At 41.1% G+C, this 27654-nt stretch overlaps 1 protein-coding gene across 7 annotated transcripts in view; it reads right to left on the minus strand.

Annotated features, from left to right (window-relative positions):
- PCNX2 (pecanex 2) overlaps positions 1 to 27654 on the minus strand; it is a 380334-nt gene that overhangs the window by 266342 nt on the left and 86338 nt on the right. For 6 of the 7 annotated variants that reach the window (XM_053605995.1, XM_053605996.1, XM_053605999.1 and 3 more), the window contains 3 exons: positions 20894 to 21065; positions 6107 to 6217; positions 4878 to 4969 (listed from right to left, as the gene is read on the minus strand). In XM_053605995.1, the coding sequence (XP_053461970.1) occupies positions 4878 to 4969; positions 6107 to 6217; positions 20894 to 21065 (375 nt within the window). The remainder of the gene's footprint in view (positions 1 to 4877; positions 4970 to 6106; positions 6218 to 20893; positions 21066 to 27654) is intronic. The other variant, XM_053605997.1, reaches the window with a different exon arrangement.

The following is a 27654-nucleotide window of genomic DNA, read 5'->3' on the forward strand; positions in this document are numbered from 1 at the left end:
CATAATTTTAAAGATTTTAAAATATCTTTATAATAGAAAATTGACTGCTTAATGAGAACATAAAGCAACACATGTTCCATCTTAATAAATAAAAAAACAAATATTACTATATAAAAAGTTCAAGAGAAACATGAGTTGTTTTATATAAACTCCCTTGGAATATATAAGGAAAAACTTTCCAACTCATTTTACGAGGCCATTCCCCTTATACCAAAACAAGACAAAGCATTACAAGTAAAGAAAAATTAGAGAACTAATTTTAGAGTACTAAAACCTCATGATCGTAGACATCAAATTTCTTAACAAAATATTGGTAAGTCAAATTGAGTAATACAGAAAAAGGACAGTATATCATGACTAACGGGGGTCCATCTTTTAAATGCAATGTTGGTTCAACATTCAATTGCCAACCAATATAATTCCTCCGTCAACAAACTGAAAACAAAATCCATAAGCTCTTTTAAACAGATCCAGGAAAAAAAACTATTGTCAAAATTTAATATCATTTATGATTTAAGAGAAAAAAAACTAGCAGCAAACTAGGAATCTAAGGGATATTACTCAGTGCATTAAAGGGCTTCTAGAAAAATCTCAAATCATGCTCAATGGTAAAAGACATGTCCCCAAAGATTGGGAACAAGGCAAAGATGTCTGATTTCAGCACTTCTAGTCAACACTGCTACAGGAAACCTGGCCAGTGTGGAAATACAAGAAAAAGAAACCAAAGGCATACAGACTGGAAAGGAAAATAACATTGTGTTTATTAACAGATATAACCACCTATGGTATAAAATCTCAAGTTACTAAAAAGCTATTAGAACTAATAAGTTTAGTTATCAAGTTTGCAAGATACAAGCAGAAATATTAAAAGATCAATTATATACAATCAATAAACAACTTCAAAAAGTCAAACTATAAAATACAATACCATTTATAATAGCATAAAAATTACAAAATGTGTAATAATTATGGGTTGTAGATTGAAAAGCACAAAATATTCCCAAGAGAAATTAACAAAGGCCCAAATAAATGGAGCATGATGTTCACGGATCAAAAAATTCATTATTTTTAAGATGTCAGTTTTCCACCAATTGATCTACAAATTTACCATAATTCCAGTCAAAACTTCTACAACATTGGTAGGAATTGACAAACATATTCTAAATACTCTTGTCTCAATAATAAGACATATAGTTTTAAAATGGATAAAAGACTTAAAACAGATTTTTCACAAATGAAGGTACACGAATATCAAGTAAGCATATGAAAAGATGCTCAGCACTATTCATTATCAGAGAAAGGCAATTAAAACCACAAGTAGATATGGGTCCATATTAGAATAGCTATCATTAAAAAAAAAAAAAAAAAAAAACTAACAGTACTAAGCAATGGCAAGAATTTGGAATATTTGGAAATCTCAAAAGATTTTGTGGGCAGTGAGAAAATAAAAAATGGTACAGAAACTGGACAACAGTTGGTGTTGGCAGTTTCTTATAAAGTTAAATACAGACTTATCATTGATTCTAACTAATAATCTCACTATATATTCACTCAAAATAAATAAAACATGATGTGGAGAGAGAACTAACTGCAAAGAATCATGAAAAAATGTTTTGGATGGTGAAATTGTTCTTCATCACCATGTGATGATGATTCCTTGACTATAAATTTTGTCAATATACATTTAACTGTACACTTGAAATTAGTGAATTTTATTGTATATAATAATGTCTTGACAGATTGGATTCCAATTAAGTTTCAAGGACAGAAAGCAGATCAATAGTGACCAGAGGTTGCAAGTAGAAGAGATCGACTATTAAAGGAATTGAAGAAATTTTTTTTTCAAGTTGCCAGAAATGTTCTATAACTTGGGTTTTGAAGTTCCTTGACATATATATACACCTGACAACTAAGTTCACAAACTTGTCACCAAGAGCCTATGCTGGCAGCACTGTACAAACAATTCAGTAAAGTTTGTGACCTTGGTATATCAGCGTCTCACAGTTGTGTTTGTGTCCATGTGTGGTGGTATCTTGCTGAGGGGCATTCAGTATTCTTATGTGCTTTTGTGAGCTATCATGAGAATGTCAGAGCTTGCATTAGAGCAACAAAAAAAATATTAAATTTCTTGTTAAACTTCACAAGAGTGTAAGTGAAATCAAGAAGATGATAGTCCAAGTTTATGAGGATAATGCCATGAAGAAAACATTAGTGTACAAATGGATTGAATGTTTTTCTAAGGGAAGACAAAAGTGTCACTAATGAAGAGAACTTAGGGCAGCCAGTAACACAAGCACAACTGAAGAAAACATTGCATATATCTGTTGACTTGTTATCAAAATCATTGGCTGACTATGAGAAGTATGACAGTCAAAGTAAACATCAATAAAGAAACAAGAAAATCTTAACTAAAAATCTTGGCATGAGAAAAGTGTGCACAAAAATGGTCCTAAAGGAGCTCACCAATGAACAATAGCAAAGGAGAGCTGAAGTTTCCCAAGATCTTTTGGAGAGGCAAAACAGTGTTATCACTGGTGATGAAACATGGGTGTACCAATACAACCCTGAAACAAAGTGTCAAAGTGCACAGTGGAAGTCAGCCGATTCTCTATGACCAAAAAAGTTCTATCAGTCCAAATGAAGAGTCAAAATCTTGTTGCTAACCTCTTTTGATATCAGAGGGATTGTTCATTATGAATTTGTACTAACTGGAAAAACAATCAACCAAGTTTACTATTTGGAAGTCCTGAAAAGGCGACAAAATGATCTGAACTTTCCGCCAGCAACTCGTGGCTCTTGCATCACAATAATGTACCAATTTACACAGCAGCATCTGTAAGGGAGTTTTTAGCAAGTAAACAAATAACTGTATTGGAATACCCTCTTTACTCAGCTATCTGGCTGCAGTGACCTTTTTATTTAAATGAAGATAAAGGAAATATTGAGAGGAAGACATTTTGATGAGATTCAGGACATCGTGAGTAATATGACAACAGCTCTGATGGCCATTGAAGAAAAGTGTTCCAAAATTGCTTTGAAGGGTAGACTAGGTTCTGATGCATAGCTTCCCAAAAGGAGTGACCATAGAGATATTACTACCACTTCAAAGGTGAAGTAATATTCACCAATGAAATGTGTAGCACTTTTTCTAGGATGAGTTCATGAATGTAATTTTCAAAATTCATATTTACCAAAATTTACCAAACTGGATATTTTTGGAAGATTTTTAACCTAATTTTACCGAAAGACAGTGGAAATATGCTCTCAGAAGTACAAGGAGTCATAAAGATATAACACTACTAAGTAGCCATATTAATTAGAAATAAAACAAAACTATAAGATAAACTAAACTGAAATAAAATAAAATAAAATAAAAACCAAAAAGAAAATACGTATCCACATACCTTTCCTACATGGAATGAAATATCTGGGGCCCTGTGATTGAACAAAGGAATATAGGTCAAAAGAAAGAATGATTCTGTGATTTTTGGCCCACACAACAGTGTAAGTGTGGCGTAACCGTGACCAGCATGAACACACAGATTTCCCCTGTGCCTCAGAAAAAAGAACCTTCTCTCTAGCATCTCCCCTTTTTTTGCCTGTATGAAAAGATCTACACAGAAGGAATGGAAGGAGAGAGGAAGGGAATTACTTTATTGATTACTACAAATAAATTAATTAAACTGTGAAGCACTGGGATATAAAATGGCTGATTCCTTTCCCTTCCACAAAGGAAAATAAATGATTAACTTTCTACCACCAGCAATGATCAATTTAATAAGATTTTAAGTTAATCTTTCAAAACATCCATTTAGAGATGTTCACAGGATTTATGTTAAAAACACTTTAGAACAATATGATTTTCATGCACTCTTTAACACTCAGTTTTTATTATATCAAAGGAATGCGTGAAGTTAAAATGTTAAGTGCAAGGTTTCTGCAAAGCCCAGAAATACAGGATGAATTCATGTCTTACTAATGGCAGGTGTCCCTGAAGCATCACGTGCACAGTTGTGTTTGGACTTCACCCTGTAGTTACACTGCACTGAGACCGGACAGCGGCAGCCTGCCCTGCCGGATTCCTGCTTCCTGAAAGCAATGACTTTCAGCTGTCTCTCCTCTCATTCACCTGCATATTGCCAAATAACATGCTTGGTTTGCGATTTCGTGCTTGTTTTTCAATTTTAGATACTATTTGCTAACTTTTTCATGTGGACAATAAGATTTTGAGCTCCCCCAACACACTCCACCTCTTCCATTCTTCCATGATAGATACATCATGATGATCATTCAAATCAACATAAATATATAAGAGTCAGAGCTGAACAATGTCTGTGCAATAGCTACGTTTCTTTTCTGATACAGCTTTCTGTCCTCTTGAAGGTGGTGTTCATCTTGTTTTTTCATCCTCTTAGGCTTCCCTTGCTGCCAGCCTACGTTTCCATTTCCTCCATCTGTATTAGTTTATAGTCCATCTGTTTTCTAGATTCTAACACTTTGTGGCTGTCATATCCTCTCCTGTTCTCTTGTCCGTATAGCTTTATGCAATTTCATCCCTTTACCATGTTTTGAGTGGCATTTCAGGAAGTGAAAGCAAACACATGACCACCTTGCTATGCAGAAGCCCCATCCAGTGTCAGGACATGACCTTGGCAGCCAAACACCTGCAGCAAGGCAGCCAGGCCGGCCTCATCAGGGCAAACCGGGCATCTGACCTGTCCTTTGACACTGCTGAGGCTCAGCTTGGCCGTGTTATTCCCTGATCCTCTCAGACCCCATTTCTTGTGTAGTTGGAGAAAACATTCACTTGCTTTTAAAGGTAAGCTAACTTAATGAATTTGAGAAGAAAGAAGAGGTCCCACAGTCCTCACACCTACCTTCACCGCACTGAAGCAAACTGCGTGGAGCAGGGCAGCAGCCAGGACGCTCCGGGCTACACTGTACACAGCCGAGGTAAGCCCCGACACAGCTGGAACACAAACATCAACGGTTCTTTTTAAGACTGTCCATTCTCAAAATCAACAAATCTTGTTAAAAAGTACAGGAATGGTTGTAGCTGTCAAATACAAGATGCCACCTGAGGGGGCAAAGAATACACCTATGGGACCCATCAAAGGACTGGGTGGGTGACTCGCAGGTGCAAGAAAGAAACTGGCCATTTAATAAAAATTCAAGAGAAAAACATTTAGAAAGAACCTTTGCAGCATTCTTAAAAAGACAGCGTGAGTTTGGATGTGTCAGAAGGAAGGGAGGGAGACCTCAGAGCTGACAGGTGAAAGCCGCTGGCCAAGAAAGAAATCCTGAATAGCAATTTCAGTAGAAGAAAGGGGAAGGTGGGGGAAACAAGCATGTGCTCCTACATAGTGTGTTTGTGTGTATGTGTAAATGTATATGTGTGTATATGTGTGTATGTGTGAGTGTGTATGTGTGTGTGCATGTGTGTGCATATGTGCGTGTGTACATGTATGTGTATGTGTGTGTAATGGGTAGAAACACTAATTGCCTTCCATACCTGACTTCATTTAATCCTACACCACTCCTGTGAGGTCGGCACATTCATTTCCAGTTCTAGCAGAGTAGGCTGAAAAGTTAAGCAACCTGCACAGTACCTCGGGATAAGCACTGGGTGAGAGTTTATCCATCATGGTCTCACCCTAAAGTCCTACATTAAAGGAGAGTCACAGTGGTGGTTTAGGGATACAGGTCACCTGTTGCTTACAGGTATACACACTCACAAAATCACACTACCTCCTCACACTGATACACTCCCAGGCTTATATAGGTACATGCTCAAACACACATGCACACACACATACCCACATACACACACTCTCACATACACATTATTCTTCTAAGATACACTTTGAAGGGCACCAAACCTATTCCAAATTGTAGAATTCTTTGATTATGCTCAACTAAGTTTCTGGTTTGGCTGAATGATTCCAAACGTGCCCATGATTATCCTTCCTGCCGAAACCAACGTTGTTTAAATGCTCAGGACAAAGAACATCTAGCCATCCAGTCCCTTATCCCCTGCCCAAGGCTAGTTAGCCCTTCTCCCAACTTTAGATTCCTTTACAGCAAGAGGAGAAGATAAAGGACTTACCGGAACCTCCAAAAAACAGCATGTCAATTTGTTCCAAAAGATAAATGCAGAAAGTGTTGATCTGAGGGAAAAGCCCAAGGAGAGAAATCGCAGGGAAGCAATACAAAAATGCTGAAAGTGAACAAACGGGACTGGTGAGAGGCACACAGTAACTGTCTGTTGCCACGCTCCCCCGACGCTCCCCCAACGCTGCCTGCCCCTGCTCCGGGCCACCCCACCCTGGATGCTGGAGGGACTCCTGCACTCCCCTCACCCCAGAGCTGACCCAAGGAAGGGGCCCTGAGAGAGGCCCACAGACAGGCCCAGGACTGAGCACAGACCCCCATGACTGTGAGTGTCAGAAGACTGGTCTGTAGTTTGTGGCAGCTGGATTTGGGGAAGTTGAGGGTGGAAGAAAGGAAACTGGGAAGAGTCCTGGGACATGCAAAAACACAGGGCAGGAGTGGCCATCGTCCCCTCCTACGCAGAGAAGGGAACACTGGAGCCGAAGGGGATCCTCAACCTGTGCTTCTGACCTTGAGCATTTGGGTGACTAAGAGTCTAGCACCTTCCAAGCACTGACTGGAGACTTAGTCTAGTGAGAGCTCAAGACTCTCACACAGGGGTTTGGGAGAGTGAAAAGGAGTGAGGCAGTGGCAGCCTGCTGTTACGAGAAGCTGGTTCTCAGGGGACGGCATCACCTGGCAGATCAAAGTGGCCTCGGCCGAGAAGAGTGAGGTAATGCCACCCTCATCATCATAACAAGGCAACAGCACAACTGGTGAAAACAGGTGTGGGTGACAAGTCCACGACTGAGAGAAACAGCACTTCACAGGGACCGTCCTGTCATTCTCTCCAGCTTAATTCTATTCAAGTTGGGTTTCAAGGAAACTCCCTTTAGCAGAGCCATAGTACACCTGCCTTCCTTTCTGTGTGGGGAGAGTGGCATGAAGTTTGATGCTGATAAACCTCAATAAAACTACGGAAATTTGATTTGAAATCCAGTATGTCTAGACATTGGAACTATGTCCTAAAACTGTACATAAACCACAGTGGAAAATGAGTCAGGATAATAAGGGAGCTGTGTTCCAGCTATTTCTGAAAAACAGAAAATGCAAACTTTCCATAGTGAAATTATAGCAATGTATTTGTATGTCCCATTCTCTTTTTTTTTTTCCTTCTTCTTTTTTTTTTTTGAAACAGAGTCTCAAGCTGTCGCCCTGGGTAGAGTGCCGTGTTGTCACAGCTACCTCAAACTCTTGGGCTCAAATGATTCTCTTGCCTCAGCCTCCCGAGTAGCTGGAACTACAGGTGCCCCCCACCCCTAATGCCCAGTTATTTTTTGTTACAGTTGTGATTGTTTTTTAGCAGGCCTGGGCTGGGCTCAAACCCACCAGCCTCAGTGGCACCCTACTCACTGAGCTACGGGTGCTAAGCCCCATTCTCTTAAAATTGTTGGTTAATATTATTTGGTTAAAACAGGCACCACCTTTGGCCACAAGCGGGTAAACAATGTCACATGTACTTAGTTCTTCCTTCTCTCATCTTTTTTCTTAAATGCTCCCCTTGTGATGGACTGAATCGTGTTCCAAAAAAAAGATGCCGTCTTTTTCAATAGTTAATTAAAAGTAACAATGGAATGAGATTGACAGAACTGTACAACTTTATGTAATGAACATGGCCACTCTATTAGGACCTCGGTGTGAAGCTGAAGCCATATGTCTAAACACACGGAGATTTTGTTGTAAAGATTTTTGTGGCAAAATTTCAACTATATTGTAGAAAAGTAGAGCATCAAAATCAGTTGTTTCTCACGCAATGCAGGCAATAAGCTATAAATACTGACATGCTAGACTTAACTATAAGATGTAATTTTTAAAGTTTTTTAAATGAGACTCAGAGATATGAAATATATAAGAAACAAACAGAAATTTAATTATAGAACGTGTAAGTCATGAGCATCAAAATGTTACTCCTGGCCGGGCACAGTGGTTCCACCTATAATCCCAGCACTCTGGGAGGCCAAGGCAGGAGGATCACTTGAGATCAGGAGTTGGAGACTAAAATCAGAAAAAAACAGCCAGGCATTGGGGTGGGCACCTGTCATCCCAGCAACCTCAGTTGCTGGGAGCTAGGCTGATACCACGGCACTTTAGCCTGAGCAAAAATAAATAAATAAATATTAAAATTAAAAATATTTTTAAAAATTAGTAAAAAAGAAGAAATGTTAATCCATAAATTTTCAAGTAAACTGGATATTTCCTCTTAACTTTAGGGCTCAAAACCTGACAATGATGATTTTATACTATGCTACACCTTCCACTTCCAGGACAGGGGCAGAGAGAAGTTACAATGAAATTTTATTAGTTTGCCCTCCAAAGTGCTCTGTGCAAATGTATGTGCACACATGTGCATGTGCGTGTGTGCATGTGCGTGTGCGTGTCTGTGTGTGTGTAGACAGAAACTACACTGAGAATGAAGAACAGCAGGGAACAGTCTGCATGTGGACTGATATTAAAGACACTCCAATATTCAGCAAATCACAGGTAAAGAAGTATTCTGCATAAGAAATACATCAGCCCGTGCAGTAAAAACTACAAAAAGGAAAAGAACTGGAGCACAATAAATAATGGCACGAGGGAAATAAAATGGCAAGAGGGGCCAGATGTCCTCACTGAAGATGCTCTGGCTGTGGGTTTTAATCCCCTCAGAATAGGGATTTAAAGAAACAGCAGCCAACAAGGAGGGCCACCTCTAGGTCTTCTCCAAAACACCTGGGAGCAAGAAAGCTCTAGCCTTTAAATAAAAGCTGCAGAGGTGACAGGAAGGACGATGGAGCTCACGCTCCTCACCGGTCAGGTCGCAGTGAACATGAATGAAACATCAGTCCAACGCTTGCTATGGCACCAGGGACTTTGAAGAACTACACTTAAAATTGCTGAAATTATTTTGTCCTTTTTCCAAAAAGTAAAAAATAAAAACGTCTCCATGGCTATTTGCAATTTTCCCTATGAACAAACATTTTTTGTTAGCATACCACTTCTTCCTAACTCATTTTCCTTGCTAATAATCGTCAATGCAGAAACTTATGGTATAGTTTCACATCTTTTCAAGCAAAATTCATAAATAAAAATATTGAAAGTTTTCATTTCTTGGAAGGAGGCGGAGCAAGATGGCAGCCGAGTAACAGCTTCCTTGCATCTGGGCACCGTGAGTCTGGGGAGTTAGGACTCCAGGCATCTCTGGCTGGTGGGAACTGCCTATCATCACTCCTATGAGGATACAGGGAGTCAGCGAGAGACTTCTGGACCCCAAGAGGAGGACTAAATCCGTGGAAAACCGGCAAGTGGTCGCGTGTGTTCAATCCGTCTAAACCCGCCCACAACTGTAAGTTCAGTAGCAGCGAGACTGCAAACCAGAAAGGCCTTACCTGTGAACTGTTTTAATGTCCTTGGACTTGGCACTGAGTTGAACTGCCTTGGGGAAGGCCTGAGCGGGAGTGCGAGAACTTTGGCCGTTGTCTAGGGCCCCAGTCTGAGCCGCTGAGCCAGACGGAGCTAATAGTGTTTGGCGGTGGGTCACACGGATCCACTGTCAGCGATCTGCCCCGGCAAGCTCCGCCCTCAGGGTCACAGAGCTAGAAACGGGTGGGAGCTGGTAACCCAGCAACCAAGTAGCCTAAGGGTGGGGTCTGAGCCGCCTTGCAGCCCTAACCCTCAGGGGCAGAGTGAGACCGGTTTTGGCACACTGAGTAAGTGGATAGCCACTTCAGCAGCGATTCCAGCAAGAAAGCTGGGAAAGCTTCTGCTCAACAAGTTTACAAGTTCGAAGTGCCTTTTAAGTAGGCTGAAGAGAGATTCAGGGTGTCTACCTGCTGGGGTTTGAGTAATCAGCAGCCTCCAGTCGTATCTGAACTGTGACTAACATCTCATACCCCAGAAGACCACGTGTTGCCCAGACAATATTCAATAACATATACAAACTGCTTTGTTTTTGGTTGTGTATTTTTTTCTTTCTTTTTTTGCTTGGTTGTTTTTTTTGTTTGTTTATTTTAACGTTGCTGATATTCTTTTGTTTTTTTAATTTCAATCTTTTCCACACAGATCCCTTTTTCTTTCTCAATTTTCCTAGTTTAATTATAATTTCCCATTGCTGCTTTTTTTAATAACTTCAACTTCATTTTTGCTAGTGTTTCTACCGATATAATTTGGTTTTTCACCCAATTTTATCCCTGTAAAGTTTTCTGTTTGCTTCTTTTGGTTTGATTTATAGCATTTTTGTCTTTCCTCTCTACTTGGTGGAGGTGGGGTACTGTGTCTGATCAGGTTAGCAAAGAGCTGCTGACCTCAAGGGAACCACGCAACTGGGCACCCCCAGAAGGTGGGGTTTTTTAAGGTTGTGTCAAAGTACCCTACTGTACACCTATATTGCCCTGTCTCCCTCTTTCTGTGCCTCTCTTCTTTTTGTCAATATTCCTTATACCCACCCCCTCTCCTTTCTCTATCTTTCTTTTTTTCTTATCACTCGGTCCTCCTTTCTTTCATCCCCTTTTTTTTTGCTCTTCAACCTTCTCACCCTTCTGGTCCTGTAACCTTTAGTCCACAGGCACAAGAACTTAAAGAGCAAGAGGAAGTGAAAGGAAAATTAGGGCAAGCAAACAGATAAAAGAAATCACTCATGAGGAAGAATCAGCAGAAAACTCCAGGCAACATGAAGAACCAGTCTAGAACAACCCTACCAAGGGACCATGAGGTAGCTACTGCAGAGGATTCCACCTATACAGAAATGTTAGGAATGACAGAAAGGGAATTTAGAATACACATGTTGAAAACAATGAAAGAAATGATGGAAACAATGAAGGAAATTGCTAATAAAGTGGAAAATAACCAAAAGGAAATCCAAAAACAGAATCAAATAAGAGATGAACGATATGAAGAATATAAAAAGGATATAGCAGACCTGAAGGAACTGAAACAGTCAATTAGGGAACTTAAAGATGCAATGGAAAGTATCAGCAACAGGTTAGACCATGCAGAAGAAAGAATTTCAGAGGTAGAAGACAAAGTTCTTGAGATAACTCAGACAGTAAAAGAGGCAGAAAAGAAGAGAGAGAAAGCAGAACGTTCACTGTCAGAATTATGGGACTTTATGAAGCGTTCCAACATACGAGTTATAGGAATTCCAGAAGGGGAAGAAGAATGCCCCAGAGGAATGGAAGCCATACTAGAGAATATTATAAAAGAAAATTTCCCAAACATCACCAAAGATTCTGACACACTGCTTTCAGAGGGATATCGGACCCCGGGTCGCCTCAACTCTAACCGAGCTTCTCCAAGACACATTGTGATGAACCTGTCCAAAGTCAAGACAAAAGAAAAGATTCTGCAAGCTACCAGGAGTAAGCGCCAGTTGACCTACAGGGGCAAAGCCATCAGAGTTACCACAGACTTCTCTAATGAAACTTTCCAAGCAAGAAGACAATGGTCATCTACCTTTAATCTACTTAAACAGAACAATTTTCAGCCCAGAATTCTGTACCCTGCTAAGCTAAGCTTCAAAATTGACGGAGAAATCAAATCATTTACGGATATACAAACATTGAGGAAATTCGCCACAACAAGACCAGCTCTACAGGAAATACTTCAACCTGTTCTGCACACTGACCACCACAATGGATCAGCAGCAAAGTAAGAACTCAGAAATCAAAGGACAGAACCTAACCTCCACACTGATGCAAAAGATAAAACTAAGCAATGGACTCTCACCAAATAAGACGAATAGAATACTACCACACTTATCCATTATCTCAATAAATGTTAATGGCTTGAATTCCCCACTGAAGAGACATAGATTGGCTGACTGGATTAAAAAACACAAGCCATCCATTTGCTGTCTGCAAGAAACACACCTGGCTTCAAAAGACAAATTAAAGCTCCGAGTCAAGGGTTGGAAGACAATTTTTCAGGCAAATGGAATTCAGAAGAAAAGAGGAGTTGCAATCTTATTTTCAGATACATGTGGATTTAAAGCAACTAAAGTCAAAAAAGACAAAGATGGTCACTTTATATTGGTCAAGGGAAAACTACAACAAGAAGACATTTCAATTCTAAATATTTATGCACCCAATTTAAATGCTCCCAGATTCTTGAAGCAGACCTTACTCAGTCTGAACAATATGATATCTGATAATACCATCATAACAGGGGACTTTAACACACCTCTTACAGAGCTGGACAGATCCTCTAAACAGAAATTAAACAAAGATGTAAGAGATTTAAATGAGACCCTAGACCAACTATGCTTGATAGACGTATATAGAACACTCCACCCCAAAGATAAAGAATATACATTCTTCTCATCACCCCATGGAACATTCTCCAAAATTGATCATATCCTGGGACACAAAACAAATATCAACAGAATCAAAAGAATTGAAATTTTACCTTGTATCTTTTCAGACCATAAGGCACTAAAGATGGAACTCAACTCTAACAAAAATGCTCAACCCCACCCAAAGGCATGGAAATTAAACAATCTTCTGTTGAATAACAGATGGGTGAAGGAAGAAATAAAACAGGAAATCATTAACTTCCTTGAGCATAACAACAATGAAGACACAAGCTACCAAAACCTGTGGGATACTGCAAAAGCAGTTTTGAGAGGAAAATTCATCGCTTTAGATGCCTACATTCGAAAAACAGAAAGAGAGCACATCAACAATCTCACAAGAGATCTTATGGAATTGGAAAAAGAAGAACAATCTAAGCCTAAACCCAGTAGAAGAAAAGAAATATCCAAAATCAAATCAGAGATCAATGAAATTGAAAACAAAAGAATCATTCAGAAAATTAATGAAACAAGGAGTTGGTTTTTTGAAAAAATAAATAAAATAGATAAACCATTGGCCAGACTAACTAGAAATAGAAAAGTAAAATCTCTAATAACCTCAATCAGAAACGATAAAGGGGAAATAACAACTGATCCCACAGAGATACAAGAGATCATCTCTGAATACTACCAGAAACTCTATGCCCAGAAATTTGACAATGTGAAGGAAATGGATCAATATTTGGAATCACACCCTCTCCCTAGACTTAGCCAGGAAGAAATAGACCTCCTGAACAGACCAATTTCAAGCACTGAGATCAAAGAAACAATAAAAAAGCTTCCAACTAAAAAATGCCCTGGTCCAGATGGCTTCACTCCAGAATTCTATCAAACCTTCAAGGAAGAGCTTATTCCTGTACTGCAGAAATTATTCCAAAAAATTGAGGAAGAAGGAATCTTCCCCAACACATTCTATGAAGCAAACATCACCCTGATACCAAAACCAGGAAAAGACCCAAGCAAAAAGGAGAATTTCAGACCAATCTCACTCATGAATATAGATGGAAAAATTCTCAACAAAATCCTAGCCAATAGATTACAGCTTATCATCAAAAAAGTCATTCATCATGATCAAGTAGGCTTCATCCCAGGGATGCAAGGCTGGTTTAACATACGCAAGTCCATAAACGTTATCCACCATATTAACAGAGGCAAAAATAAAGATCACATGATCCTCTCAATAGATGCAGAAAAAGCATTTGATAAAATCCAGCATCCTTTTCTAATTAGAACACTGAAGAGTATAGGCATAGCTGGCACATTTCTAAAACTGATTGAAGCTATCTATGACAAACCCACAGCCAATATTTTACTGAATGGAGTAAAACTGAAAGCTTTTCCTCTTAGAACTGGAACCAGACAAGGTTGTCCTCTGTCACCTTTACTATTCAACATAGTGCTGGAAGTTCTAGCCAATACAATTAGGCAAGACAAGGAAATAAAGGGAATCCAAATGGGAGCAGAGGAGGTCAAACTCTCCCTCTTTGCTGACGACATGATCTTATACTTAGAGAACCCCAAAGTGTCAACCACAAGACTCCTAGAAGTCATCAGAAAATACAGTAATGTTTCAGGATATAAAATCAATGTCCACAAGTCAGTAGCCTTTGTATACACCAATAACAGTCAAGATGAGAAGCTAATTAAGGACACAACTCCCTTCACCATAGTTTCAAAGAAAATGAAATACCTAGGAATATACCTAACGAAGGAGGTGAAGGACCTCTATAAAGAAAACTATGAAATCCTCAGAAAGGAAATAGCAGAGGATATTAACAAATGGAAGAACATACCATGCTCATGGATGGGAAGAATCAACATTGTTAAAATGTCTATACTTCCCAAAGCAATCTACCTATTCAATGCCATTCCTATCAAAGTACCTACATTGTACTTTCAAGATTTGGAAAAAATGATTCTGCGTTTTGTATGGAACCGGAAAAAACCCCGTATAGCTAAGGCAGTTCTTAGTAACAAAAATAAAGCTGGGGGCATCAGCATACCAGATTTTAGTCTGTACTACAAAGCCATAGTGCTCAAGACAGCATGGTACTGGCACAAAAACAGAGACATAGACACTTGGAATCGAATTGAACACCAAGAAATGAAACTAACATCTTACAACCACCTAATCTTTGATAAACCAAACAAGAACTTACCTTGGGGGAAAGACTCCCTATTCAATAAATGGTGTTGGGAGAACTGGATGTCTACATGTAAAAGACTGAAACTGGACCCACACCTTTCCCCACTCACAAAAATTGATTCAAGATGGATAAAGGACTTAAATTTAAGGCATGAAACAATAAAAATCCTCAAAGAAAGCATAGGAAAAACACTGGAAGATATTGGCCTGGGGGAAGACTTCATGAAGAAGACTGCCATGACAATGGCAACAACAACAAAAATAAACAAATGGGACTTCATTAAACTGAAAAGCTTCTGTACAGCTAAGGAGACAATAACCAAAGCAAAGAGACAACCTACACAATGGGAAAGGATATTTGCATATTTTCAATCAGACAAAAGCTTGATAACCAGGATCTATAGAGAACTCAAATTAATCCACATGAAAAAAGCCAACAATCCCTTATATCAATGGGCAAGAGACATGAATAGAACTTTCTCTAAAGACGACAGACGAATGGCTAACAAACACATGAAAAAATGTTCATCATCTCTATATATTAGAGAAATGCAAATCAAAACAACCCTGAGATATCATCTAACCCCAGTGAGAATGGCCCACATCACAAAATCTCAAAACTGCAGATGCTGGCGTGGATGTGGAGAGAAGGGAACACTTTTACACTGCTGGTGGGACTGCAAACTAGTACAACCTTTCTGGAAGGAAGTATGGAGAAACCTCAAAGCACTCAACCTAGATCTCCCATTCGATCCTGCAATCCCATTACTGGGCATCTACCCAGAAGGAAAAAAATCCTTTTATCATAAGGACACTTGTACTAGACTGTTTATTGCAGCTCAATTTACCATTGCCAAAATGTGGAAACAGCCTAAATGCCCACCAACCCAGGAATGGATTAACAAGCTGTGGTATATGTATACCATGGAATACTATTCAGCCATTAAAAAAAATGGAGACTTTACATCCTTCGTATTAACCTGGATGGAAGTGGAAGACATTATTCTTAGTAAAGCATCACAAGAATGGAGAAGCATGAATCCTATGTACTCAATCTTGACATGAGGACAATTAATGACAATTAAGGTTATGGGGGGGGGAGCAGAAAGAGGGATGGAGGGAGGTGGGTGGGGCCTTAGTGTGTGTCACATTTTATGGGGGCAAGACATGATTGCAAGAGGGACTTTACCTAACAATTGCAATCAGTGTAACTGGCTTATTGTACCCTCAATGAATCCCCAACAATAAAAAAAAAAAAAAAAAAAAAAAGAAAGTTTTCATTTCTTCTGTGAATAATAAGAATTGCTACATTTGCAGGTCTGGGTGCTAAGCGTGCAGAATGAAGACAACACAGGACTGAAACTGAAACCCCAGGGGTTGATGGCGACATGTTCACATGTGTCTTCGGTGTGCCTGGTCTGTGTATTGATGGTCCTAAAATGGACAGCTGAGGCCAGGAATAGACACAGAAAGGGGAGGTCTGAGTGTTCAAGAAAGGGTGGGTATGATTCAGCAGCTGCTTACAAAATCCCCACTTATCTACAAGGGCTGTATTAATTATTGAAGCTGCATCGTCCTAGGCAGGGGTTTAAAGAATCCATCAAGTCCATGGGCCAGGGCCACAACTAACGGCTGATCTCCTGCTGCCTGAACTTTTCCCATGCTAGGGAAATCCTTGTTTCACCAAGCAACTTAGTCTAGTACCTGACAGCCCTAAATCAGGCCATTTTATAGGTCTTCCTTGCACTCAGCTGGAATCCACCTACTACCTGCTAGGACTGGTTATTACGGCTACAGCATACGTCTCCCATGATGTGGCAGGGTTTTTATTTTATTTCACTTCACTTTTTATTTTTATTGATTGATTGATTGAGACAGGCTCTCATCGTGTTGCCTCTTTAACGATCTAAGCTGTGGTATCTGCACACCTCTAGCACCCAAGTGTTTCTCCTCTGGGTTGCACGTCCCAGTTCACTCCCAGTTTCCAGACCAGGGTAGCCCATGTGACCCTACTCCTCTGGGCATGCTCTGGCTTTGCTGCTGCTCCTTTAGAAATACACTAAGAACTGAAGGCTTCCTGGCTTTCTCGCCCACAGGATAATCACATAGCCAGTCTCACTCAGGGGCTTTTGCCAAAGTTACTCAAATGGAAAATAATAAAAATCCCAGCCCAGAGGTTCCAGTCTCTGCATAAGTGCAGGAAATGAGTGCTGACTATGAAGGACTCTGACCTTACTGCTAGAAATAAAAATAAAGAAAGTGTTCTTACAAGGAAAGGAAAGAGCACCAAGTGAATATATATGAAAGATCATAAGAGAAAAAGAAATGATGTGTTATCCTCAGTCTTTATATCTTCTTCTCCCATCTTAGTTTTTCCTCCTTTTATTGTTCCATTATCTGATGTTTTCTTGCTTTTGAGAAGCTCCTTTCCTTGCACCATGTGTGACAAGGAGTTTCTCCATCTTTCCACCTGCAGTGTCCGCCTCACTAACTCCTACCACTGGCTCTGCCCAGGGAGGCAGAGTGAGCTGCAGACGGTCCTCTGCTTCCTCTGCTGCCTCCTCGCCCTCTGACAGGTGACGATGCTAAGCAAAAAACAGACCCACAGCGGTAACGAGATATCCCCAAAAAGGTGCAGCTCTGGGAAATACTTCCTGTTCTGGCATCTGCAAAAGGATTAACATGCTGGCCCTTCGGCCACAGATAGTAAACAATGTCACACATACTTGGTTCTTGCTTCTCTCTCATCCTGTCTCCTAACTGGTCCTTGTCATGGGTTCAATGTGTTCCTACAAAGGATGTTGAAATCCTCACCCCAAGTAACTGTGAATATGACTTCATTTAGAAATAAGGTCTTGGAAAATTAACCAGTTGAGCTGAGGGCATTAGGGTCTATCTGGGCCCTCATCGATATGACTAGTGTCCTTATAAAAGGGGGAAATTTGGCAGAGACACACACAATGGAAGACTGTGCGGACACAGGGGGACGGCCCCCGATGAGCCTTGGAGACAGGCGCGTTCTGGGCCCTCTCTGGAGCCTTCGGAGGCCACGGCCCTGCTGATACCTGCATTTTGGACGTCCAGTCTCCAGAACTGGGAGGCAATAAATTTCTGGTGTTTTAAGCCACTCATTTGGAGTAATTTGTATGGCAGCCCTGAAACAAATACACTCCTTTTTCCTTCTAATCTTCTGTTTTCTCCCAATTTTTTCTTCTCTTCTGGCTGCTGCTTGGACATAATAATGGCAGCATTATTAGATCTACTTAGATCCCTTGTTAGAGGGGGGAAACAGGGTGAAGAAGCGCCACAAAGAAGAAATAGCTCCAAATTGCCTTTGTTCTCCCTCCTGAAGTCAGAAAAACAGTATAAGCTTCTATCTCCTTCCTCTTTTCCATGTGTTCTAAATTCATTTCACCACCTTTTCCTGCTCAGTGTAAATTAGTGTGTTTAATGCATTCATTCTACAGAGATTGCTATTGTTCTATTTATCTTTACCCCATAAGTCATTTTGTCGACTTACAGGAATATTTATCAACATTTTTACTTGTCACTGTTGACGAGAAGACGAAAATATATTATTAGGGAGAAAATTTCATAGGAAAATAGGCTTCCACTGAAAGAACGCTCCCTGTCCAGTCCCAAATGTGACTGATTTGAAGAAAAATAAAATGTGAATGTGCATAGCTAGTAACATATTCTAGAACAAGGGTTACTACTAAAAGTAAAGTCTCAGGCTTTTTCCAAGTACATTAAGGTCTTACTTTTTGAGCTCCAATAACACCTCCCATTCTAACACCATTTGTAAGTTTGCCAAGACAACTGCACTCAGTCAACAGGGCTGGCTTTTTTACAGTAGCAAATTAAACAACAACAACAAAAGAAAAAACAAAAGCAGAAGGACAGACCTATGTACCAAAAAGCAATTTGTCAATGGAATATATGTCATGCTCTTCTGCCTCCAAATCTCTTTCTACAGATCGTAAGTCCAACTTATTCCATGGGCAAATTGACTATAACCTTCTCTAATTTATGAATGGGAAGCATTCCAAGAGTTCATTTGTCCATTAATCTCTTTAGTACTTAAAACATTATTTCATGCATTTAACATGTATTCAGTTAGTGTCTGTAGACAGCAGACTCCGCTGAGGACTCAGTGGAGAGAAACCAGGCAGGTCTTCACCTTGCCTTCCCTGTGTAGATAAGCTAGTGAGGGAGACAGACGTTAATCAAATACGACAAACATAAACAGCCTGCCACAAACTAGGTTACAAACTATGAGAAGTATGACTTGCTAGAGGACAGACAACAGAACCAAACTGAGGGAGATGTGATGTTGTTAACCACCCTTAACCAAGGTTGGAGAAGAAAACAAAGGAGGAGGAGAAGGGAAAGGTCGCAGCAGGTGGACTTCTGGCCCAGGCACAGACCCTTGTGACCTATGAGTGGGACTCTACCAACAGTAACCCAGTAACCTGGAGAAAATACAGCCATGAAGTACCCAGGGTGGAATGTGGGCTGTGGAGAGGGAAAAGGCAACACTTCATACAAATGTTTCTTGAACATCTTCTAAAATCCCTTTACGCCCTCTTCTCCACCTCTAATACCAGATCCTGCGTGCCCTTGAGCTCTTGACCCCAGCGCTGCTATTTGCAAAAAGAAGATGGCAGGAAGGACAGCCCTCCTGAATGTGTGCAGTAAGGACCAGGAAAGGACGGCCCTCCTGAGTGTGTGCAGTAAGGACCAGGAAAGGACGGCCCTCCTGAGTGTGTGCAGTAAGGACCAGGAAAGTACGGCCCTCCTGAGTGTGTGCGTAATGACCAGGTGTCTCTGTCCACTCAGGCTCTGACTTCTCCCTGCAACTGAGTGGACAAGGAAGGTGGGTGGACTAAGTAATGGAAGGTGAAGATGGCTGGAGACTTTCTCCTTCCTTACTCTTGCGTGTGTGGGTGTGCGCGCGTGCAAGTGTGTGTGCGCGTGTGTTCCAACTGACAAGAGCATCAAATGACAAAAGTGAAGTGAAAAATATCAGGAAGAGTAGAAACAGATATTCTTGAGCAATGACTGGGAGTCTAATCATGGGATCTCTTCCCATGTTTTTTTAACCAACAAGTTTCTGTTTCCTAACTGAACTCAGAGACTCTCTGAAAAGTGGTGCCTAACACTTTGGCATTAAGAAGCTAAACAGCTCCTCAGGTGATGTAACTGGAAGAGAAGTTCTGAGGATGCCTAGAACAGTGGGCTTGAGGTGGGCTGAGTGCAGGGGGAGTGAATACGGACACAACAGGAAGAGAAATGGTTGGGAGGGAGGTCAGAGGACAGAACGCCTACCCAAGTGCCCACCTGTCAGGAGCACAAGAAAGCTTATGCCACTTCTGGGCACCACAGCCAGCTCCACTGGAGAGATCCAAGGAGCTATCCTGGGGGTGTGGAAAGGGTGATGTGGGATCTATGGCTTTGACAGTCTCCTCTTTAGTAAGATTTCTATGGCAAGTGAGAGATGCAGGCTGGTGTCTTTAGGAGCCACCCTTTATCAACTCAGTTGGCAAATGCCATCACACCAATTACAAGTCAGCAGGTGTGTCAGCCCACTGAAGTCCGCACAAGAATTCTCTGAGCATTGGCAGTCAGGTCTTCAGAGCTGCAGGTCAATACTGGAGCAGCCTCTGTGCATAATAATGACAATAGCGGTAAAAGCTTGGTGCCAGGCACCCTTCCCTCACCGTTCTATATGTTCAAGCATGGTATGTCATTTAAAACTTGCAGTGACTTCCGAGGCGGGCAGTATGTTTCTCCCCAGTTGGTTTTACTTACAGTCACACATATAGTGAAGTGGCAAAGTTGGAATTCAAATAGCCAGTGGTCTAAACATTACAAAATATAGGTGACTGGTTTAAACAGCATTTCATGTCAAACACAGACCCAAAATAAAGGCACCGGTGGAGACCGGAGTGACCAGAGCAGCCAGGACTCCACCCGTACTGAGGTTCACGCCTGTTCACGCTAACCACCTGATGGCAGAAGCACCCAGTAGACAGCACAGCAACTATTCTGCAGATATCACAGTGCCGCAACTTCTTGATCATGAATACCAACATCCTTTAAATGGATTCCATCACTGAATGCTTTGGGGCTTGGGCTTCCATGACAAGAGGGAAATGTACACCTCTCTACCCAATAACCAAGTAAGGCAGCTTCTCCAACTAGGGGTGCAGAAGATAAAAGAGAGACAAATCCTTCCCCCTCATTTTTCCCCCACAACGCCACAGTGAACTTACCTATTAAGAAGTCCCTAGCTGACTGCAGGGCCACAGGAGAGAGGAGCTTCAGGCCATATACAACGTGACGGGGAGGGTGCCTGGCTTTGGCCCCGGTATCAAGAAGCAAAATAAGGCCACACAGCACACAGAAATAGATTGGTCTGCTGTATGTTATGATTTGGTTGTGTCCCTAGAAAACAAACACAATTTCTGAATAATACCTCTCATTCTGATTAAATGACAAAAGCCTCACAGTCAGTAACTGATACCACATTTACAACTTATACCACAGTTCATTCACGCAGAACACCCGAAGAGAAAAAGAAAAAAAGCCTGATGCTGCTTCTGTTAGATCAGAATCAAAATATCAAAAAGGACCTTATGCTTCTCAATCTCAACAAGATTTACCTAAAAATTTAATTACTACCCTTGGAGAAAATCTGGCTCTAATTCACTGCTTTCCCCAACAGTGAAACTTCCATTCATTTGTTCACTTCAAGGGCAAAACTAATTTAAACCATTATTTGCTCTACATTTGGGCTCCACGAGTAATAAGAAATAGAATTAGAAGCTGTAGGCTTCAATCTCCTAGAGTCTTAGAAAGCAAGACAGCGCAGGTGCAGTTACCCCAGCAGAGACTGAACAAATGTCTCAGCACAGCACAGTGGGCTGGTGCAATGAAAAACTTGTCATTTATACGATAACACTATATTCACAGCACTTTCCTCTGAAGGGCTCCAAATATTTAGCAGACTTCATCTTAGCATTCAAAATATTGTTGTAAGGTTAAGCAGAAACACTTTTTATTATACCTGAATGAATAAAAAAATTAAGAAAAAGATACAACATCAACTTTCCAGGGCAAAAGCCAACAAAGAATTTATATCTCACAAATCAATGCACAATTCATTAAGATTTTAAAAAGCAACAGAAATTAATTAGGCAGAAAATATTCTTTGCAATTCATGAACTACCTTGAGTGTAAAAAGTAAAGATTAAAGCAGTATGATTTCAGATATAAATTTTTAAAGTGACTGCCTTGAACATATTATATTTAGAAATGCAATTTAAATTGCCATTGCTTCTATAATAGAAATAGTTCTATTCTGAGACAGACTTTAAACGGGAAGGAAAATACAGTCTGTCCATGGAAGCTGACTATGTTTGGCCCAGAGTCCAGGCTAAGTCTTGAGAACATTTGCACCCTTATGAAATTTTCTTTTAAATCCAACTAAGTCTTAGATTAATGGATATGGGAATACCTTATTTCCCTTTAAAAAAATGAAACTAAAACCTGAGTTAAACCTAAATACATTTCTCATCAAGTGAAAAGCAAAATAAATTTGCCATTATAAATACCTGTGCAGTATGCAAACATACACAGTTTGGGAAAATAATTAAATAGCTACCTTCCACTTGCTCTGATTTTTCCTTTTATAAAGGGTTGAAATACATTACCTGAGATATCATGTTGGGTCAAACAGTCTGAGCAGGGCAGTGCTTTCTTTGTGTAATTCCTGAAACAAAGCTTAAGGCCTGTTTACCCAGAGCTCCTGCCTCGCTGTGTTTGCACTGTCCCATCCTGTGTTTAGGGTGGTCCCAAATCCCCAGCATACCACTAATACATGGCACATACGCAGCTTCTCCTTGCCTTGATTCCTAAGAACACCTGCTATAACATTCCCCCGCTCTTCAGCTACTATTTTCACATACGAACCAAACACCAAAGTCCCCAAGGATTGATTTTTAAATTTTTTTCAACAGAAAAATTCCACTCGATCCACCAGATGAAGTCTGATTATAATCTCTTAAGAATTCATTTCAGGGCGGCGCCTGTGGCTCAAAGTGGTAGGGAGCCAGTCCCAAAAAAAAAAAAGAATTCATTTCACTTGGTCCTTTCTCATCTATTTTAACTTTAAAGTCACGTGGGTGTGCTAACCAAACTCAGCTGCGGAGCACGGTGCTAGCTCCTGCCCAAGCAGCTTCACATGTGCACCTGCTCTTTCCAGCAGCCCCTGGACACACACCTTTTCATGGCCCATATTATACACTGGTCACAGGGAAGGGGAAGAGCAAACTGAGCGTCTCTAACAGAAACTGCGGAGCCCCACCTGCGGGGAGCATCTGTGGCTACGTGACAAGGCCGTCCCTAGTTACCTCTCAGGAAGACAATGGGATAACCAAATGCTTTCCACATTTGGTTGTTAATCTTAAGGAAAAAAAATTATTACAAAGAAGATGGGGTATCTGAGAGAATCTTAGAGGACCCAGGGCTAGATCAAGGTTGGGCCTCAGGGGAGACTTGAGCCGGGGGCTGTCCACCTGGGCTTGGCTCTGGGCCTTTGCCAGCTCCAGGCTTCACCTCATTGGGTCAAAGAGAGCCCTTCACAGCCACCACATTCACCCGTGTTCCTGGCTCGGCCGTGCAGAGAGGTCCAGCTACCATTTCTGATGACGAGGGTATACCAACATCAGGACAACTGCTGTCCTCGTACAGCCTCTCCCCGTCTCAGGCACTCGCTGCCCAACCTGGCTAATCCTAGAACACCCAGAACAGTGGACACTATTCCCGTTTCCACAAGAGTAACTGAGGTGTGAGAATGAAAGGTACCCCAGGCCTCACAGACAGAAAACTGTGGCAGAAGAAGGGTTTGGGCCCACTGCCTGGCTCCCCGCAACACCCAGGGGGTGAATGCTGTGGGCACTGGATCCCTCAGGCCAAGGACTCAGCCTGACATCATGGCCACTCTCTAAACACAGAATGTGAATGTTATTCGTGTAAGGAAAATACAGAGAATAGGGGAAGCATTCGTGGTAATTTGGGGGTGTCAGCTTTTCCTAAAAGGGCTCTGGGTGGAGCACGGGGCTCCCAACCTGCACAGGGTGTAGAGAAACCACACCTGTTCCGCCCGCCCCTCCTGCTGCTCTGCGACATGGCCATCACCTGCACAGAGCTCTCATCACTCTCCTCGCTGTGCTCTGCGATTTATACCAAGACAACAAGACGGTACAGGCTACCTTGCTCACCCGTCATTTCTTGGTGGCTGTTGATGATTCCTTTTGCATTTTGGGTTTGCAGTCGAGCTCTCCACAGAGGGTCATCCTGAGTGTCTACAACTATGTACTTCAGCTCCCCTCAAATGTGGAGCAAACACAGGACTCCTGGGATGGGCATCCCCTGCCCTAGACAGCAAGCAATCTATGCCCCACACTCTGTGTATACAAGAGAATCCAAAATATTTTACAGAAAATGGTGTAGATCAGTCTCAAAAATTAGTTGGGCTAATTCTCAACTGATTTAGAGGCTACTTTAGTTTAAATATGGTAGAAATCTGATAGGCTACTTTAAGAATTGAAAAGATGAAGGCAAACAAGATTCCTTACGCTTAGTTTAACTTTTAATTCTGCAGATCAATCTATTTTAGAACCAACTTCTAACTTTCAGGTCTGTGATGTAAAACAGAGGATACAGCAGCACAGGCCAGGGACACAGGGACAGCAAGATGGCCATAGTGTGCTCACCGAGCGCTTCCAGGGCATCCGTCCTGCTGCCTCCTCATCCACATTACTTCCCCACTGCCTTAGCATTTCCCTCAAAGGCAGTGAAAGACATTAGAAAAAGGGGTACATTCTGCCTTTGATCAATTTTAGGATATGAAAATTCAAGAAGGCAATTTGGAATGGCTCCTGCTTTAAGCAGTAATTTTCTTAGCAATGGAAATACAAAAATATTATTTGACTTTCACTTTCAATCAAGATCAATTAAAACTATATCGACCTTATTATTCCTGGTATTAAGGATTGAGAAATTATTTCTAAAATCCTTCCTCTTACAAACACTGCCTTGCCCAGGTGATTAAGGTCAGCATCAACAGCGATAAGTCACACTGATCATTTGTGCCCTGACATGATGTGAGCGTAGCCAGCATGACACGTTACCTCTGTGACATTCCTCTTAAAAATCCACAATCCTGTCCAATCACGAGATAAAGATCAGACAAATCCCAACTGAGGGACAGTCTGCAAAGTACCTGGCCAATCTTCCACAAGGCTGCGAAGGTCTACTACTATGCCGCCAGCATCTGATCCTCAGATTTCCTCCAGCTTCCACCCCAAACTCCAATTTTTTTAAGCTTTACCAGACCTGTTTCCTTTTAGAATCAGACAAATTTTCTTCAGGCCTGAGGAAAATCTGAGAAATTGCTATAGCCAAGAGGAGCCTAAGGAGACTTAGTAGTCAGATGGGAAACGGTCTCCCAGACGGGGTCCTCAAACAGGCAAAGGACAGTAGGTAAAATTAAGGAAATCTGAGTAAAATGTGTACTTTAGTTAATAATAATGTATCAGTATTGTTCCATTAATTGCAACTAATGTAAAAGGTAACACAGGGGAGCAGGACATGGGTACATGAAGGTTCTCTGTATGATCTTCCTAAAACCGTTCTAAAATAAAGTTTCCTGACTTGGATACCAAATGTCTTCCCAAATGTCTACCAAATGAATATAGCAACTGTCATCACATAGAGCACATGACCAGTTGCAGCCCTTGCTCTTGTGTACAGTAAGTGAGGACACCAGACAAATACCTGCAGTGGAAGGAGACATTTACAGAGGGCTAAGGATGCTCCAGAACCCACACCAGGCATATTGCAAAAGTTGCCCAATCCACTCTACTAAACCCAACCGAGGTTGTGATGATTACCCATATTTTACACACATGCAAAAGTACTGCCAACATTTGCTAGTGGCTTCAGGACCACACACCATGCTACACACTAAGGGGAATTACCTTGTTTCATTCCCTTATAATCCTGTTTTATTATTTCCCTTTTGCAGAAAACCTCTAAGATTCAAAGAAGTAAGCTTCCTATGACTCCACAGCTTGCACATGACAAAGCCGGATTAAAATCTGAAACCTGCATGCTTCCAGTTACCCCAATGCCTCTTGGTGCGGAGCTGAGTCAGCTCCACCATATTCACCCTTGGATGTTATAAAAATGCAGATTCCCAGGCACTGCCCCAGCTGTAGGGGCTTGGACTCTGGTTTGTAGAGGTGACCCCCACACAGTGCTTCAGTTTATTAATGGCTCTCAGCTATTCTGCTGAAGTTTGCCTTCTGGGTTATCATTAGTGGCTATTGTTGGTTAGACCTGTGTATAAATCTGCGTAAGCAAATTTATATCCTCTTTCACCCATTACTATATTGCTAGTGTCTAATCCTCACACTGTTTCCAATCTCCACTCCAACCCCTAATCTTCCCAAGCTCTTCCCGAACTGTTTTCTTTTCTTTTTTTCTCACTGTGTTGCCCAGGCTAGAGTGCTGTAGCATGATCACAGCTCGCTGCAGCCTTAAACTCCTGGCCTCAAGCAATCGTCTCCCAAAGTGCTGGGACTACAGGCATGCACCACTACACTGGGCTCAGACACGTTCAATATGAAACAGAGAATACTGAAAGAACACAACTTTTATGAAACAACTTCTACAGCTCTACCCATTTGTATTACCTATTTTCTTTTAGAATCAGAATCAAATTTTTTTAGGCCCAGGGGATACTGGACCATATCTATCACAAGTCATTGTTAATTTTGTATTTAAAACTCAAACATACAGTGTTACACACAAAAATATTATTTCCATTTGTTCTCTTCTGCTATTAACAACATGCCCAAAATTTGCCACCTGTGTTCCTGGAAGAAAGTACAAATAAAGTCAATCAATCACTCTAAAAGCAAGATTCAGCTCAATTTATTAATAAACCACCTCCCGACAAAAGTCCTAGTGTGGTTTGAAAAGCAGTCTGGTTCACTTGACAGCCCCTTAAGAAAGAAAACTGTCCCATCGATCCACGAATGGATTAATAAATTGTGGTATATGTACACCATGGAATATTATGCAGCCTTAAAGAAAGATGGAGACTTTACCTCTTTCATGTTTACATGGATGGAGCTGGAACATATTCTTCTTAGTAAAGTATCTCAAGAACAGAAGAAAAAGTACCCAATGTACTCAGCCCTACTATGAAACTAATTTAGGGTTTTCACATGAAACCTATAACCCAGTTACAACCTAAGAATAGGGGGAAGGGGGAAAGGGAGGGGAGGGATGGGGGAGGTGGGTAGAGGGAAGGGGATTGGTGGGATGACACCAGCAGTGCATCTTACAAGGGTATATGTGAAACTTGGTAAACGGTCTGCGAAGCTAGTGAATGATGCCCCATGAATATATCAATGTACACAGCTATGATTTAATAAAAAAAAAAAAAAAGAAAAGAAAACTGGCCAGGACTGAGACAGCCGTGGGCCTGAGCGCTGTCTCTGTGCTCTATACTCTTGTCCACCTCCTATCTCAAAGTTTCCTCAACTATAAATGGAAGATAAAAAATCTGCCTTCTAAATGTCCACACGTTTTGCCAGATTGCAACAGAAAATATTTTATAGCTACCATATTTTTTTCTTCATTAGCATACTGGAGAAATGCCAACTCAAATTAGAGACTAATCTACTTAGAAATCCATGTAAGTAAATTAATTACTGCAATAAACATAGTTAGATATCTGACGATGTCTTCCTACAACAGTATAAAAAGTAATTTCTTGCTGTCTCACGATGATGTGCTTGCTGAGACAAAGGAATAGCAGCTTAGATTACTCCTCTGGGAAACAGACAATACAGCCCCAACCTAGAGCAGGGCTCACCAGGGTCATCATACTGGGCATTACAAGATCCACAGGCATTACGCAGCTGTATCTGCCGACTGCCTTTCCTAGCGTTCTGCATTA

This window comes from Nycticebus coucang, chromosome 10 (genome assembly GCF_027406575.1).
Source record: "Nycticebus coucang isolate mNycCou1 chromosome 10, mNycCou1.pri, whole genome shotgun sequence".
Classification (NCBI taxonomy): domain Eukaryota; kingdom Metazoa; phylum Chordata; class Mammalia; order Primates; family Lorisidae; genus Nycticebus; species Nycticebus coucang.